The sequence below is a fragment of the Glossina fuscipes genome, unplaced genomic scaffold (genome assembly GCF_014805625.2).
Source record: "Glossina fuscipes isolate IAEA_lab_2018 unplaced genomic scaffold, Yale_Gfus_2 0, whole genome shotgun sequence".
NCBI classification, from domain to species: Eukaryota; Metazoa; Arthropoda; class Insecta; order Diptera; family Glossinidae; genus Glossina; species Glossina fuscipes.
In genome coordinates this window covers 38,283,465-38,301,337 of record NW_023998414.1, presented here as the reverse complement: position 1 = coordinate 38,301,337, position 17,873 = coordinate 38,283,465, and the positions used below count along the sequence as shown (strand labels likewise).

General features: G+C 35.0%; 2 protein-coding genes across 3 annotated transcripts; one reads left to right on the top strand and one right to left on the bottom strand.

The window, feature by feature from the left end:
- The first annotated feature begins 2,199 nt into the window (after positions 1-2,199).
- LOC119635531 (ubiquitin carboxyl-terminal hydrolase MINDY-3 homolog) lies at positions 2,200-5,123 on the top strand. 2 transcript variants are annotated; one of them, XR_005247070.1, is made up of 8 exons: positions 2,200-2,490; positions 3,078-3,211; positions 3,268-3,645; positions 3,722-4,013; positions 4,079-4,238; positions 4,320-4,479; positions 4,542-4,744; positions 4,812-5,119. XR_005247070.1 is itself a non-coding variant. In XM_038030366.1 (7 exons), exons 1-7 carry the CDS (start codon positions 2,274-2,276, stop codon positions 4,686-4,688), a joined length of 1,488 nt encoding a protein of 495 aa, XP_037886294.1. In that variant the 5' UTR covers positions 2,200-2,273; the 3' UTR covers positions 4,689-5,123. The 2 variants fall into 2 exon arrangements, 1 of the variants encoding a protein (XP_037886294.1); XM_038030366.1 differs by having other exon boundaries at positions 4,542-5,123.
- Positions 5,124-5,907: 784 nt separating this feature from the next.
- LOC119641191 (fl(2)d-associated complex component) lies at positions 5,908-9,587 on the bottom strand. The gene is made up of 3 exons (XM_038039724.1): positions 8,430-9,587; positions 6,932-8,371; positions 5,908-6,870 (listed from the first exon to the last, which is right to left on the bottom strand). Exons 1-3 carry the CDS (start codon positions 9,451-9,453, stop codon positions 6,212-6,214), a joined length of 3,123 nt encoding a protein of 1,040 aa, XP_037895652.1. The 5' UTR covers positions 9,454-9,587; the 3' UTR covers positions 5,908-6,211.
- Between the last annotated feature and the right edge of the window lie 8,286 nt (positions 9,588-17,873).

The window sequence follows — 17,873 nt, the reverse complement described above, 5'->3', positions numbered from 1 at the left end:
TCGTAAAAAGAGACAATAAGAGAAATCTAATCTATCTTCTTTTTTCATTGAATCATTGCAATCACAACTCACCATCAACTCAAAGCGCGCTTTCGAGTGCATAACACACCACATCTCAAAGTTGACATTAAGCTAAGAGTTAAAAATGGATGCTTTTGTCATTTGCGAATATCGAGAACGTACTTTGCAATCAGTAAAAGCAAATGTTACACCAAAAGTAAGTAAGCTACGCTATGCCACTAGAATCAATTCATTCGAGTAAGAGAATTCCAAATCAAACGTTAATCTTTAAGATAGAGAGAGATTTTTCTAGTTCTATTATTCCAATCGTTATAAAGAGTGTTCGACAATTTTCGCAAGATTCAAATTAATTAGAAAACAGTCTAATTTTGTGTATTATTTGTGGAATGCTACGTAGGACAAACAAGGATCTTCCCGACATTTGACTTCAAATAACCCCCATAAAAGGGAATGCAGTGGCGTTCAATCACGTGAAATGAGAGGGAAGGGCATATCTCATGTAGTAATTAAATGGGTTTACGGGATGTATGGCATGTCGCACTGTCTTCTTGAAACCACATCGTCCTTCACATCAATATCATCCAGTTTAAGCAGAAATAACTGGGTTACCTGTGTAACTTGCTTTACCAGTCTCATTTTCGAAAAAATATGGTCCAATGATGCCTCCACTTGAACATCTGCACTAAAACGTGACACATTGTAGATGCATTTATTTCTCGGCAATCACATATGGACTCTCTCTCCCTCTCTCCCAAATGCGACAATTTTCACCATTAATGAAGTCGTATAGATGAAAATGAGCTTCGTCGCTTAGGACGATTTTATTCGAAAAATTAGCATTTACTTCAAGGATCTCTCTTCGCTGTGCATCGAGATGATGCTCATTTCTTTTTAAGAAGACGCTATAGAGAGTCTCTTGAAATTTGCAATTATTACTCACGACGCCGAATTGTTCCTAGACTTTCACCAAAAATACTTCGATATTAACATTTGAACGGCCGGCGTCTTTAGCACCACAAATTGATATTTTGTGGCCGTCAAACTTTCAGTATTTTTGGAAATATTCTTCAACAATGAGAACGTGTTGTTTCTAAGCTGTCATTTGTCGAATTGTTTTGTTTTTTTTGGGGCGGCTGCCCAAACTTTACCGCACAAATGGCGGCAAATTTCAATGGTGCGTAAATTTTGGAACACTCTATAGGTTTGCAAAATTTGTTTTTTTCATTTGTAAATTTATGATTATTACTTTTGTTCTAATGAAAAATGTTTTGTTTTTCTTTAATTTGTATACCTGAATGTTTAATTAATAAATTGAAATTCTAGTTGAAATAATAGTTGTCTGTCTATTGTAACCTGATTTTATGATGAATCGCGGTACAGTCAGCGTGAATACATTTAGAATTAATGTATATTGGTTATATATTTGCTATACATTAACTAAAAAGAAGAAGCATTTTGGAGAGTTTCTGTGATTTCTTATTGAAATTTTAATTGTCGCGGATATTGTGATGTCAACTATCATACCATGCAAATACGCTAAAATTAATAAATAGATTAAATGAATAGAAATTTTTTAAGTTAAAAGCTCGAAAATTTCATATAATACGTTCAGGTATTTCTTCGTTAAAGTTTGTAAAAATGCTCTTTATATTATAAACAAAACTAATATTTATTCAAAAAGAAAAAGGAAAAACAACAAAAAATAAACGAACGAATCTTGCCGTCCGCGAAAAGCTACTTAAGACCCTTTTAAAGCAAAAGTTACTGGCGCTTTATATTGAACCGTTCATATGACAACATTATTGAATTTTGTCAATTATAAAAAGGAAAATTATATACCAAAAATATCTTAAATAAATTTTAACATAATATTGTAAAACCCGTAGAAAAATAAACTTAAACTGCCATAATATTTGGCAAATAACGCTTATATAAAATTGAAAAGAACTGAAACTGATTCAAGTGGAAAAATTGATGTGTTTGCAAATGCATTTAAAGAGAAGTACGAACGAAAAAGTGTGACACAAGAATTAAATGATTGTTAGGGATTGCGTGTGTGTATGTTTGTGTGTGCGTGCAAACAATTTGCGAATTTACATATATAATAAAAGCATTTGTATAAAATTTAATAAAAAATATTCAAAAAGCACAGGACAAAGCTAAATTATTAACAAAAATTGCACACAGGAGCGAAATAGAGAGAGAGAGAGAGCGCGCGAGAGATAGAAAACTTGAAGATAAAATTTTAAGAAATGGGCGAACACACCAAACGGATCGCTGCATCTAGTGCTGGTAAGAAAGCCGCGGTAGCAGAAACTGCAAGCACTAGTGGGAGTACAGCTCTGAATCATATTGCGCCCTCGCCCTCTTTGGTCACAACAGCCAAGGATGCGCGCGAATTGCAGGAAATACGTAGTTTACTATGGGGACCCACAATCCGACTGGATGTCTTTCGTCGTTGGTCTCAAGGTGGGTGGTGGCAATCGTTTGCCGCACATGTATGTTTGTGATTTTTTTTTTTTTTTTTTTTTTGCACGAGTGTTTGTAGATGTGCAATAGCAAGCTACATTTTGCTATTCTTGGATAAAAATTACATGACACCTGCTCTATTACTTTCTCCAGATGAATGAATTTCCTATTCCTGCTTAATAGCTAATGTAGGCTTTCTTTTGTGTGTGAAAGCATTTTTTTAAATTTTTTTTAAACATATATATATATATATACATATATATGTGTACATATGTTGCATTTAAATCGTTGAAGTATGAGTCATGCTCATGGTTAATGTGTAGTTTAGTCAAATTAGATTTTAGTGGATTCTGTTAACCAAAGCGGCAATCGAGTAAGAAGGTATAACATTTTAGAATATTTATTTTATTTTTATTTATTTTTTTTCGTAAAGATGATGAATTCGTTCTAAAAATAATAAAAAAATTAATATGAGATATTTTATACTCGTCTCTTTCTTATTTATGTTAAAATAATATAAAAGCAATATTCTTTTAAATCGATATATGAGGCTGAATAGTAATGTTTTTAATTTTAAATCGTTTTAGGTTTCGAATTTAGTGATGTTGAACCGTCTGCTTTAGTGCAAAAACAAGGTGGTCCCTGTGCCGTTATCGCCCCAGTGCAGGCCTATATACTCAAGATTTTAATTATGGATACTCCTGGTCATTTACTCAAAGATGTACTAACAAATAATCATTATTTCATAGTTCGCGTATATAATTTTTGCCTTTCCAGTTAACTCCGGACAAATGTAGAAGCCTTCTTATTCAAGCATTATGTACTATTTTAAGTAAATGTAAAGCAACGCGTCTACGTTTAGTAACACTTCCAGTTGAACAATGCTTAGAGGCCAAAGAGGCAAGCAATGCTGCGGCGATGGCTAATAACTTCCGAGATGATGAGGCAAATCTCAATACAACAGCAGCTGCTAGTTCAGTGCCTTGTGATATAAATGTATCGGAAGAAGTCTCACCCGAGGACTATCATAAACGTTTACAAGTATTGCACTTTCATAGTATCGACGAAGTCGAAAAGTATTATACCCGTAATTTCGAAGTGCTTTCTGCCAAATATGGAGTTTTATTATTCATGTATACTGTGTTATTGACAAAAGTATTCAAAAACAAAAATCAAAAAAATCATTTATGCATTTCTTGTAATATACTTAACTGGTCTATTTAATTTTTAGGGTATTGATAACGTCAATTCGGAACTATCGGATACTTCGGAGCCGCTCATACATAATACATATGGTTATGGGTCACAGGCGCTTATTAATCTTATGCTAACTGGACGTGCCGTAGCTCATGTCTGGGATAACGACCAAGATGTAGGCGGTCTTAAGTTGAGAGGTATTAGCGAGCAAAGTGATATAGGTTTCATAACGTTAATGGAACAAATGCGTTACTGTACAGTTGGATCTTTCTATAAAAATCCACGCAATCCGGTATGGGTTATGGGCTCTGAAACGCATTTAACTGGTACGTATTAAAGGCAAGTTTATGTTTAGAAATGCTTTCAAATTGTTATTATTTATTTCCTTTAGTATTGTTTAGCAATGAAAAGAGACTAGTTTCACCGGAAACGCCATCCGAAATAGCTAGGCGGGTTTTCAAATCTTACGACCCGGACGGTAATAATTTTATACCCACAGCTGTGTTGCAAGATGTATTGGCCACCTTAGATTTAGTTAGTGAAGCAGAGTAGTATGTTTCTTTGGCTTTCCTTCTTCTGAAGAGAATTATTAAGAAATGTTTTTTTTGTTTTGTTTTCATTATTTGTTTTAGTGTGGAAATTATGCAAAGACGTTTAGATCCCGAAGGCTTAGGAATTATATTAATGAATGCATTTATGGATGAATTTTTTCCTTTGGAGAAACGGTCCACACCCGATACATTTGACTTAATGCATTACAATGGTATACCCGGATCAAATGAGGGCAATAAGGTATTTAATCGCTTTTCCGCAAATTGCCATTTAAGTGCTGATTTATGACCAACCAATTTTAGGTGCGATATTCTAAAGGTTCTGCTATATTGTTGGAAAGCGATTTGAAATCGATATGTGCATCGAATCCCATGATGACCTGCTTACAAACCAAATGGCCCAATATAGAAATTAATTGGCATAATATGCGAATACCTTCTTTAAATTGACTACTTGACTAGGATTTTCTTGAATATTCTTAAAAAGCTGAAGGGACAAAGTTAAAGTAGGAAACAAAGAAATCCTGTACTAAAATGTCAGCAAAAGCAAAAATTAACTTCTAGTTTTTTTAGGTTTTTTACAGCTCTCGTTATTTTATGACAACGATGTAATCCGAGTTTTTTTTTTTTTTTTCTTTTTTTTTTATATATATATATATACATTTAATATATATAATAACTCTTGTATGCCATTTTTACGTAAAACACAAAGCAAAAGTATAAAACACTATCCCCAACTATTTCTAATATGACGAAGAAAAAAATCATTTCCTTAACACCATACAGCGCTGAAAATGTGTGTAAAGATTTCATTTAGCTTTACTTAGTCGTTACTTCCTTTTGAAAAAAAAAAAAAATAAAAAAATACAAAAAAAATTACTCGAACATAAACCGTTATAGTTATGAGTCCAAATATAGAAAAAAAAAAACAAAAGAAAAAAAAAAAAACAGAAAAAACCTTCCTCTCTGCAACCAGCAGCCCAGCAGCGTTGTTCGGAAGATTGATAGATAACGAAATAGTTATACGTAGTAATAACAAATAAAAATAAAGTCGAGAATTTTAAGCCAAAATATTAACAATTGCTTAACATATTTCGAAGATTTCATCTCATTTCACTGCATTTCTTTCGTCAGTAGTTAACAGAAGTATTTGTTTTTTTTTTTTTTTTTCTTCTTGTATGTAAATTCTCTTTAGAAATCATCTCTATGTATATTTTCTTTACTACCTTTTAAAAATAATTTTAGATATATGAATAATTGTAAAACAAGAAAATTCATATGGAACAGTTCATAGTGATTTAGCGCCTAATTTCAAAGTAATAATAAAAATAATAAAAGTAATAATAAAACCAAGAGACATTTAGCTATTTTGAGGCTATTTAAGAAGAACTAGGTCTTTTAGAAAGCACCTCATGGTATAGCCTGCTGCTGATTGCTGATGTAAGATTTCAAAATACCTTTTTTTGATTTATATATTTATATATATTTGTATATATTTATATATATATTTATTACGTAATTCGAACGTTTCCATTTCACAATAATTGCATAATTGTTTTTAATAATAATTAAATTTCGTCTACAAATTACTTGGAATAAGAATATAAAAAAAATACGGAGATTATTTGGTTTTGCTTAAAAGTAAAACTACTATACTTCCTTCATTAATGTTTTTAGTAAATTTCAGATCGTAAACAGCTATTAAATCATAACCAGGTTTCGGGATTTTCTAACTGTTGCAGATAAATCGTCACCATTCGTGAACATGGTAAGATGCGTACTTGTAATAAGAATTTTTGCTCAATTGTTGAAGATTCTATCAATAAACGAACGGATAGGCGGAGAGATATTATAAGATTTCTAACGGTTTTTTTTATATATTAAAAGTGAGGGAGGACAATATAAGTGTAAGCCTTTGCAAGTTGGGTAAAACTAACTAACGCGCTTATTAAACATTTCATTTCAAAATTGCTTCACTTAACCTCCAACGCTCTTTGAAAAGCTGCCAATGCCAACGCTTTGATCTTCTCGCTTGTCGGCGGTATATTACGTGAAAAGTCGCATTCTCTTGCCGGTAAACCGCACAATTGTCTGCGTAATTTTAAATCTTGTCGAGCACTTAAAGCTCTACTGTTTGGTCCACATGCGTTAGCTATTAAATTACTTCGTTCTAGCTGACGTTTACGTTCAGCTACTTGTGCGCAAGCCAAAGGTGGTAAATTATCCAAATTTAGTTGTGCATCTTTTATGTCAACTATAGGTTTGAGTTCCATTTTTCCGTCTTGTAACGATTGCTTCGAATCTTTATTAAGCTCCTCATTGTCGAATGGTTTAATTTCTTTATTGATTTCTTCATTCTCCAACGATGCTTGGGAGTTTTCTTCAAGTTGTGGTTCTTCCTTAATTTCATGTTTTAAATTTTGCTGCTCTAACTCTTCATCGAGTTTTTGCTTGGCTTCTTTTAATAAGCGTTTAGCATAATCCTCTCCTGCCATGCGCATAGAAACTCCTATATCCAATAATATACGGTGAGGCTGCCATCTCTGTTTAGCCGTGGTGGGAGAATCCTTTGGGATACGCTTGGTTACCGCCACGAGAGAAGCCCAATCGACACCCAACGCATCACCAACTCCTGTTAATACGAGGCGAATACGATGCTATTAAAACTTTTAAAAAATTTTTATTGTACTAACCTTTGATTCGCGACTCTTCTTCAAGTTCACCATCTGAAATCTCCTCAAAATCTAAAATTTCATCATCTCCTTTATCATCAGACGACTTGGTGTCTTGCTCGTTAATGATACGTTCTTGAGAACTCGTATCTTCATTTTCCAATTTAGGTTTTTTTTCGCTTTTGTTAAGGATATCATCGTCGCTATCACTGATTTCACTAAGCTCTCCAGTTGGTTTGCCCTCCCCGATAGATGCTTCAGCTATAGTAATCACTTCTTCTTTTTGTTCATTTTCACCTACAATTTCTCCGGCTTCGGGTTTTTCATCCTGTTGTGATTGAGGGCGTAAAGTGCTGACTTGACTTAATATGCCAGGATTTGTTGTAGCGTTTGCTGCACTTTGGGCAGCGGCTTTTGCCGCTGCTACTGCAGTGGTTGCGGCTGCTACTGCACTAGCTTGTGCTGCTGCTTTTGCAGCCACAAGAGCAGCTTGTTGTTTCTTCAGAATACTTGGGTTAGTATATGTCATGCTTCGTTTATTAGGGAAACGTGGCATTGGACCACCATGAAAAGGTCCACCTTGCAGAGGTAAACTTAAGAGACCACCCGCAGGATGTCCATGAGATCTAAAACCATGGGGATGTATACCGGGCATTCGTTCTCCGTGCTCAATAATCGTAGGACCTCGGCGGAAGCCACCGCGACCACCTCGTTCGCCCCGTGGATGATGATGTAGCATAGGGGGCGGAACGCGATGATAGTTAACTTCTTCATCCTCATGCCATTCTGGAGCCCATGGTCGACCTACTGGACTTGGTTTTTCCCGTATAGGCGGCATATCACGTGTATCATGTTCTACCCAATCACGAGGCAGAGCGGCTTCACGTATATTTCCACTTTCTGGTTTCTTTCCTGTTTCAATTTGTCCTTCTTCAATATCCCAATCGGGTTCGGATGTTGCACGTTGGTCTCTGTTGGGCACAATTTTGGCAGCCATTGCCGCGCTACCGCCTCTTTTGGGACCACCAACAAACCCCATTCCTCTTCCAGGTGGTGGAGGACCCTCGTCAGTCCATTCTGTTCGTTCTCGGGGACTGCCCCAGTCATGTTTCCACTCTGGACCACGGCCAGCAAAGGCTCGTTCATGCTCTCTCGGTATGCGCTCCCGTTCATCTGCATAAACATGATTGGGCTCCATATCTCGATACTCGCGAGGATCATGCATTTCACGCTCGCGAATATCACGCTCTGTTAACCACGCTTCACGATCTAACGTATGGCCGCGAACATCTTCTAAATAGGGCCGTTTGTAGCTCCGATCACGGTCATCGTCAGTGTATATATCACGTATCCGACCTGGACCAGCATATTCATCAGCGTGCATTTCACGCCGGCGGGCTGTCAGGTAGTCACGTTCTCTCGTAAGTTCTTCACGCTCCAAATGCGTACGTCGTTCATGTTCTATAAGACAGTATTGAAAATTTAATTTCACTTTTGCATCTTTCATCGATATTCTTACCACTCTGTCCAATAAAATCCCCTTCTCTATGTTTTCTCATATAAGCGTGATCATAGGGATCCATTTCACGTTTTGTTCTTTCTAATGAACGTTCGCGCGAACTATAACCGCGAGCATTTGCAATTGCTAACTCCCGTTCCGAGGCACGTGGCAATAAACGATCTCTGTCGCTACTGCTAGCTTTGCCGTATTTTTCTTCCTCTTCACGCCTGAGCTTTTCACGGGCTAGACGCTCACGTTCTCGTTGACGTTCTTGGCATCTGGCGAGAGCTTCAGCACGTTCCTTATCACGAGCCGCTTCCCTGTCGCGACGTTCACGTTCACGTAGCATTTCTTCATGACGCAATTTATGTTCATGTCGCAAACGCTCCCGTTCCACGGATGGTGTACGATCTCTAGTTCTGGTCTGTATGATGATTTTTTCACGTGACATTAATTGATGATGAACACGCGGCGGACTCTTTTGTCTCTTCACATCTTGATGAATGCGTATTTTGGTGATTTTAGTGGGTGACCTGCTGGTGCCACGATGATGTTCTCTTTCCCGAACAGCTGCACGATGCTTTTCACGTTCACGTTCACGTCGTTCTTTACTGGCGGCTCTTAAATGTTTACGTTCAGCTAATTTTTTCAACTTAGCCTGCGTTGAGGGCGATAATGCACGGTGTGAATGACCACTTAAAGCTGCTGCAGCAGCAGCCGCTTTTTTCTTCAATTTTGCTTCTTTTAATTTTCGTTTTAAATGATTACGTTTGGCTTCCAATTTTTTTTGACAATGTTCTCGTTTTTCTCTTTTACGTCTTTCAATGTCACTCGAACTGCTTGAACGGCGCGCTGAAGTTGGTCCGGTCGCTTGGCGAGCTTTTTTGTGGCGATGTCGTCCAGCGCGGCGTTCACTGGCAGAACTTGAATATGAGCTCGAAGAGCCTGAATCCGAGTCCGAGCTGCTGCTACTCTCACTACTTGAATGAGCCTGACGAGCTTTTTTATATCGCCGTAAGGCCTCTTTGGATTTTTTATCCATCCTTAAGTTTCTTATTCGTAAAGTGAAAAAAGATAATTTATGCAATTGTAACTAGTAATACAACACAAATTGTGAAAATTTTGCTGCCTTAACTTCACTTATTACAAAAAATGGCGACATACAAATGAAAATATTGAGAATGTCACTTCATGAAACATACGTTTTCACGAAGTACAGGGTTGTTAAAAATGAATAATAAATAACATGAATCTCTGTAGATGAACTAACCAGTGGTAGATTTGAACTTTTTTTTAATAACAATTAAGAAAAAGGAATAGAAAATAATGTTACAATAGTACAATTTTATTTATAAACTGAATAAGAGGTTGTGGTACTAAAATATTACAAAACATAGTTCGATAATTTCTAACTCATATAAGACTGTTAGAAATGTATCTTATTTCCCTATGTATTTTACAAAACTCCGAGGTATTGATTAGATAATATTGACCTTTAGACAATGTCGATATTTTTCTTCGGTTCAGACGGGGGTAATCATGTAGGCAGGTGATAATCGTCAAGAGAATCTAATCATGTTGGCAAATTTGTTGACGATTAGTGCTAAATGCATTCTTTTAGTTTCGTCAAATTTGGCGACAATAAAATTGTTGTCGCTGAGCACAAATTCGCATTAGTATTCAGTACAAATCAAGTAATGTTACCACAAATTTTCCTTTTAGGGTTGCCTTTGTAAAAGCAGATGCAAATGAAATATATAAACAGCTGTTAGGAAATAAATTATTAATTCAAAAAATTTAAAAAAATTAAAAAAAAAAAATAAAGTATGTCTGAAATTACATTTGTGAATTGTGAGGAAAAGGAAAAAAAATTTGGTAAAAGTAAGTATAATTTTTTTTTTTAAATATCGAGCTGATTTAAGCAATTGACTAATGCATAAATTTTCAGCATAACCTATCGTAATTTCCTTTTATGCTCGTTAATTGAAGAGAAGAACAATGACAACCACACAAAAAAGAAGAGATCATGATGAGAAGTGCGACAAAAACTTCGAGAGTTGCTTCTAACTCCCTACCGCTACCTCAAAACCACTAAATTATTTCTAATATTTACACGACTTATAAATATGTCTTATGTTGTTGTATGGTAGATTTATGCAAGAATTCCGCGTTTCCAAAACGGCTTTCCATTACGCCCTGGGAAAAATTCTTTTAGTGGTCATATATACCGTCGGTGTTGCGTTTAACCAAACCTTGAGACTTTTTGACTTCAGGAGCTTACTAATGGTGTGCATCGAGATTATTATTACAACATTTAGTATTTGGAAAATCTAACTATAGGTTTTGAACGTTTCTCTAGGTCGCTGGCTTATTCTACAGTAAGAGCGAAAGAGCTGATGCAGCCTAAAAGAGCTTGGAAGAATTGCTAACGTTACGGCAGCGGTCCATTTGCCTCCACTAAAAAGTGGGAAGAGATCAATTGAATTGTTTAGCACTACAGGCGACCTACGAAGATAATGATGTTAATGTTTGTGTGGAGGCGCCACGATTGGAACAGTTGAGTGAGGATGAGTTGAGGATTGCTGTCACGAAATTTATAAACATAACAAACTCTTAAAGAACTTTCGAACAGCTTAACAGTTGATTAACTATTCCTAGACGTGTACATGCGACGGGAAAGGTCCAAAAGGATGGAAAACGGTTACCTTGCAAGTTGACTGAAAATGCGATTTCGAAGCGTTTCAAGACGGTAATTTCATTGTTTGGCAAGCAAAAGAGGAAGAATTCACGGTGTTGTGATTGGCATTGAAAAGTGGAATCACTAGGACAATCCCAAGCGCGAATACTTATGGGTTAATCCAGGAGAACTGTCCACATCGACACCGAAGTGGAATATTCATGGCCCTAAAGTTTTGCTGTGAATATGGCGAGATCAGCAGGGTGTAGTGTATTACGAACTGTTAAAACCGAATGAAATGATGTCTATCGACATCAATGGAACACACTGAACACACTGCTGCAACTCGAATGGTAAGTTCCGCCGCACCCAGCGTACTCACACCTTCTGATTCCCACTCGATTAGATCGATGCAGCATGGCTTAGGTGGCACGTGGTTTCAAAATGCTGAAGAAGTGTTAAAATGGGTTCATGGTTGGACCTTTGTCAAACTAATATCGGTCTTGTGGCACGGTATTGTCATGTTATCAAAAGGATGGGAAAAGGTTGCAGCAATTTTTCTCAATAGAGGCTTTTTTCAAATGAAAAAATGTCCAAAATTAACGGAAGACCCTAATATATTAAGTGAATTGTTCTTTGAAATATAGTTTTTGATATATATATATATTCTTCAAGTTCCCTAATAAATGTAAATGTTCCTCGTAATTTAAAAAATATCGAAAAATTTTTTAGTATATCACGGTTTCTTTGGTGTTACAGTATTGTCCCACAAAATTTTTTTTTTTTCATTTTGGTTATGTACATTGGATGTCCGTTTTCAAAAAGTTTTCTAATATAACTCTTGGTACTTGCGATTTTGCTACAACACGGTACGTGAACAACGGTACAACAGAACAAAAGCTAGTCTTTTTTCCATTGTTTTTTGCTTTTATTTTTATTTTGTCGTTAATAAGAGCAGTTTCTACTAACCTCGACAGCAATAAAAAAAATAGATTAGCTGCAATTACACCCTACACCGCTTGTAGTACAAGTGTATATTACGTTGGCGCATTCAGAAGGAATTAAAATAGGTCTAACTTTTATTATATGGATTGATTCAGTATCATTTTCCGAATCGATTCAAGCTCCTGTCAGCTCCTCTGTCCGCCTGTCTTTCTTGCACTCAGGACAGAATTTTCGTAGGTATTTTGCTGAGAATTTTAGCTATCATAAAATTTTACACCTTAAGACATGGTTTCGAAATAATATGATCCATATTGCCTTGAATTATATGATTTCAAACTGTCGTATAACAGGGTTTCGAAACAACATAAAACAGGCCTTGATACGACATGGTGCACATTGGCTTGGTTTATATTATATTTTAGTTTAAACAAATGAAAAGAAAAGTTTCGTATACCATAGCTTCGATACATGTCAGTACGAATTAATCGCCTTGTACGAGGGGCGCTTCTAATGGATAACATGTTTGCGAAGCATTAATAATGAGAAGCTCAGACAGCCATGTCTTCATCAGACGAACTTCAATGAGGCTTTACATCGTACTTGATACAAATGCTGAATTTAGATTGTTCTGCGATTTTCTGAAATTCATTGTGGAAATTGTGCCTTCTAAAGATGAGAAAATTGACAAGATGTGATTTTAAAATCATTGAAAAAAATTTGGAACAATAGTCTAGAATCTAAGAAAAAAATTTTATCTTATAATGATTGGTGTTAGACTGTCATCATGGATCCACGGAAATTTCCTATGCATAAGTGAATCCGTTATAAAATACGTTAAGAAACAATTGTGTGACAAATTTTCATTAGTGTTTTTCACTTAAATAAGATTTTGTAAAATATTCCTTGAAAATGTACGCAATTTGTAACCTCAAAAATTAATTATCACAATATAATCATTATAGTAAATGTCGTTAATTATTTTATATGCGACGAGGAACGGAAGCAGCAGTGGAAAAGTTAGACAGGCAAACAGTAAGAGGAAAATGATTTGAATGAAATTTTCTACAAGAAAATTAATTCTCTTGCGGTAAATTCATTTAAAATCTAACACATGTGCTGCAATGTTTTTGCATATCGACAATTTATGGACACGATGATGATTTCTAATGATTTTCGTATATTCTTGATGCAAAAACAAAAAAAAAAAAAAAAATGAAAAAAAATTGTTTTTTAATATTATTCTCTGGTCTTACTATTAAAAAGTATATCATCTTTGTCCTGCCGCTTGTTATCCGCTCCGGATATTCAAAAATCCTTATCGTCTAGAAATTGTCTAATACATGGGAGTGCGGTGTTATCGCAACTTAAAATAATTATATTACTCGATCTTTTTTGATTTAAAAGTTTTTTTTTTTTTATTTACTTTGGGAATTCTATAGAAATTTGTTACTTCAAGAATAGATAGATGAAATGAGAACTTTACAAGAACACTAAAAATGAGAAGGGGGAGTGGTTGGAGGGGGAAGGGAAATGTATCATATAGAAATAGTTTGGATCGATTTGTTAGTTTATCTTCTAGTAATGAAAGATTTGTGAGATCACAAACATTGATTCAGGATGAGCAAAGACAAATCCGCCTGGGCGGTCGAGTAGGCAAAAAGCATAGTCTTAGTTGCTAGCTGGCTAAGTGAGATAATAATAGAAAGGAGAAAATCTTCAAGCAAAGCTTTTTGATGAGCGTGTAATAGTCGTGATGTAGTTTTTTAAGATATCAACTAAGCCGGATTAATTCTTTTGCCGTTAGATGTTTAAATGTTTGTTGTGCTATGTGAAGGTTGCATGGTCGATTATTGTACGGCTATTGCTGGTAAATCGATTTGTTATAAATGTAATTTGACAAATGTAAATTTATTGAAATGCACCGTAACAGCAGCGAGCAGAAAGACCTTGAAATATTTTCATTATGGAATTTTTTCATTTTAATTTCAATAAAATTAATAATAATAATAATAAAAAATAATAATAATAAAATTTTTGTGGGAAATATTAAGAAATTTTTTTCGCTAAAAATGTTTCTCATATTTTGCACAAAACATGTAATTTTCCGACAGGTTTAATTAATATTTTATTTTTTTTTTCTTGTTCTTCTTTTTATTTTATTTTTCAGTAAAGGTTTCTTACGTATTCTTATTATTAAGACTGTACAGAACTATCGTAAATCTTATGTGAATGACTAAAGTAAAATGTTTAAAACATTAATTATGAGTATTTAGAAATTCACTTTCATTTTAACGAAGAAATGTTACGAAATGTCCAAATTTTCACATGGCGATGATTAATGTTTAAGAGGAAAGCAAAAAAACACAAAAAAAAAAAAAAGAAAAGAGAAAAGAAACTTTGAAAGAAAAAAATTTTTAATTTCCGTAATTGCCATAAATTAAAGACAATGCATTCGTGTGCGTATACGTAAGTGAGACAAAAATGATTATTTGAATTTCAAATGAACATGAAATGCCGTTAAATTAACGTAATAAGGAATTTATTGCCTTTTTTTGTTTTTGTTTCTCTTGTAACCACAAACACCCGCAAGTGCGGTCTCTATTAAAATCTCATCATCTTGAGGTCAGAATTTCTTTTTTCTAGTCAGCAATAGTAGTTGACCTTGAGTAGCGTACAAGATCAAAAGAATTTCAGTGTTAACATTACATAAAAATTTTATTACAGCTGTTGTTGTTTTGGTATTTACTTTCACTTTGTATATGGCCATAAAATGTATCCAAGCGCATACTATATATGAAAGGTCAATTTTAAAATAATGTGTGAAAAACAATTGCTATCAATTTGTATCAAATTTAAAAAAAAATAATTAGAAAATCTAGCACTCTCTTGAACTGAATATTACATAGTCGTTGCCTAAAAGCTCATCTTCTTATATTGTTAAGGAAGTGGATTTCAATTTGCTTCAAGTGTAAGTGTCGAATTTCATTTCAGTAATGGCGATTGCAGTTAATATGAACTTTTTCAAATTTCTGGCGATTTTTCGAATAGATTCAGCTTATTTTTAATAATAATTCGAAACGATTTATTAAAAGTGCCTAAGCAAATTTCAAGTTTTCATTTAATTGTTCTTATGACTAGCAAGCAATCATCATATCGGAATCACCATTTTCGAAAGTATTATAGATAAAGTAAAAGTAAATACAGTGTGGTGTGATCGTAACCCAAAAAAACTGTATAAAAAAAATGGTATATAGACAGTATACTAGAATAGCTTGATCTTAAGTGATAAATAGGAGCTATTTGTTCATGCCATCGCTAACACATGCCATTTCAAATTCGTGCCAATCTCAATCCATACCGGCTCTGACCCACGCCAATCCTAACCTTTACCAACCAGGGCAGTCAGGGTAGTCGGGGTAGGTCATGCAGTTAAGGTAGCCAAGCTAGTTAAGATAATCGTGGTCAAGGTACTCGAGGTAATCGATGCAGTAGAAGTAGTCGAGGTAGTTCAGATGGTCGGAACAATCCGGGCTGTAGTCGTGGTAGTTGGGATAGTCCAGGTATTCGGGCTAATTGAGATAGTCGAGACAGTCAAAGTAATCGGGATAGTCCAGGTAGGCGAGGCAGATAACGCAGTCGGGATAGCCCAGGCATTAGGCGTAGCCAGGATATTCAAGGTAGTTGGGATAGTCGAGGTATTCAAGGTAGTCGTCGTAGTCGGTGTAGTCGGGAAAATCAATGTAGTTGGGATAGTCGTGGGTACTCGGGGCTGTCGGCGTAGTCGAGGTAGGCTTTAATGTGATAGCAGTTGATTATTATATTCAATTAGGTTCGCTTGATATGAGCGGTTGTATCCACGATCGTAATATTGTAGCATCGGCGTATGCGTCGTATTGCACGCCGTTTAGGAAAACCTTTGCATTTATGCATTTTTGCATCTTTGACCCATAAGGCGTTCCTTTACTTAGTGCATTACTAATTTTTACAACATAGGATCGCAGAGTAAGGTAACTTTTGATAATAATAATACTACTTGGTTTTTATATGTTGCAACTAATTGAGAAATTCGTTATGATTTTTGTTTGTGAACAGGAAGGAAGAATGATAGAAGAAAAATATAAATATATGATAGAATAAAAAGATTATTTATCTTCAAGTGTACTTAAGTATTAAGGAAAAAATTGAATTTTGCAGTAGTATAAGAATATGGCGACAACACAACTATTCTTGCGTAGCATGTTTGAGTTAAGGAGTTCCGCGGCAGACGGCGCGCAACTGATCCATGTTTCAGTTAAGAAATCAAAAAAAGGGAAAATCATTAAATTTATTAGCCTATAGCTAGTGAAGTATATAGAATGTCAGTTGTTGGAGTTATATGTTATCTTGCTTTGAAAAATCGCGTTACTATAAGACAGCATTTAAAGTTTTGAAATGTGTTATAAAACTGTTTGCATTTCTCTCATTATAACACATCATTTATCACATTTTTTTTTGTTAGCGTGCAGGGTAACGATTTGATTATAACTAACGCACGTTGTTAGTTCATACTTAAATTATTTGGTTATTATGGTAGGGCAAGTATTTCGCTGTTCGTATCATATGCGAGAGAAATGATCAAATAAGATCTACATCTCTTTGCTTGCAAGATTAGTGTAAATATTAAAATGAATTGAGACCTTAGATACCCGTTGTAGTGAATGTTGTTGGAAACAAAAATTTGCCTATAGACTCACATCAGACGTTAGATGTTAGTTGAAAATTCCTCCACTTTAATCTTTATGGATAACATTCAAAATTTTTCAATCACTTTCGAGAAAGAAAAGATGAATAGAAGAAAATTGCTTGCAGAAGATTTCACGAAATGATATAAATAGTACTATTTAGCGCCTGTAGACCGTGTAAACGTGGCCGGATTGATCATTTGACCCAATCATGTTTAACGTAATATTTTCTCATTCTGAGATCTCTTCTTTTAAGAATGTGGTAACGAAAGAAACTTACGCTACGCAGGTTATATTAAGTTTGTGTAGATGTGAGTAATACCCACAGCCAACTTTTATTATATCGATCGATTCAGAATTATTTCTTGCATCGATTTAAGCTTGTCTGCCCGTTTAGATGTTATTTTGTCCTGTGTGTTTAGCTTATCGGTCGCCATTTTTAGAACATCTAAAGATGAAGCGGTTCGGATTGTACCAACTTTTCGACCACTTTACATATAACGCCTTATTTTGAATGTGCATAGGATGTTGCTACGTTATCTAATGGTGCCTGATCGTTCACCTTGTTGTCAATCGAACAAACAAACAAACAAACGATTGGTTTTCAGTGCGAAGTTCGAAAGTGATTTTATTGAAAACTTTTTTGAAAATTCCTACAAGTTCTTACAATAAATTCTATCTATACCTATGATTAATAATGTGTTGCTTGCGCGATTGTTTTGTGACGTTATTTGGGTTAGTTTTCGCATTTCTTGAATTTTTGATTTAATAAGCGCAATTTGCTTTTAATTACTATACCTATCAGATTTGTGCCCGACATCGGTCATTCAAAAAAATGTTGGCAATAGATATAATAATAACATAATAAAAGCAACAAATGCCGTAGCGTATAATTGCCACACTTTGTGACAGTTTAAAAAATATTGTTCTAATTTCTCTTTGTTTTCATACCTAATATCGTGCGTTATACGAGTATAATGTTATCCTCATAACATTTGTAACAATCATATAATCATTTATAGCAGGGCAGATTCAACGTTTCGATGATATTGCAAAGTGCGCCCGCTTAACCAGAGGTTCATTTTACGTTCGAATTCAAGTCAGTGGTATCGTAATGGG

Bases quoted from the DNA above. Each gene is read 5' to 3' on its own strand.
- LOC119635531 (XM_038030366.1), top strand. From the start codon at position 2,274: ATGGGCGAACACACCAAACGGATCGCTGCATCTAGTGCTGGTAAGAAA. The intron at 4,014-4,078 runs GTACGTATTAAA...TATTTCCTTTAG, and splicing joins CTCTGAAACGCATTTAACTG to TATTGTTTAGCAATGAAAAG. The intron at 4,239-4,319 runs GTATGTTTCTTT...TATTTGTTTTAG, and splicing joins TTAGTTAGTGAAGCAGAGTA to TGTGGAAATTATGCAAAGAC.
- LOC119641191 (XM_038039724.1), bottom strand. From the start codon at position 9,453: ATGGATAAAAAATCCAAAGAGGCCTTACGGCGATATAAAAAAGCTCGT. The intron at 8,372-8,429 runs GTAAGAATATCG...ACTGTCTTATAG, and splicing joins GGATTTTATTGGACAGAGTG to AACATGAACGACGTACGCAT. The intron at 6,871-6,931 runs GTTAGTACAATA...TCGTATTAACAG, and splicing joins AGAAGAGTCGCGAATCAAAG to GAGTTGGTGATGCGTTGGGT.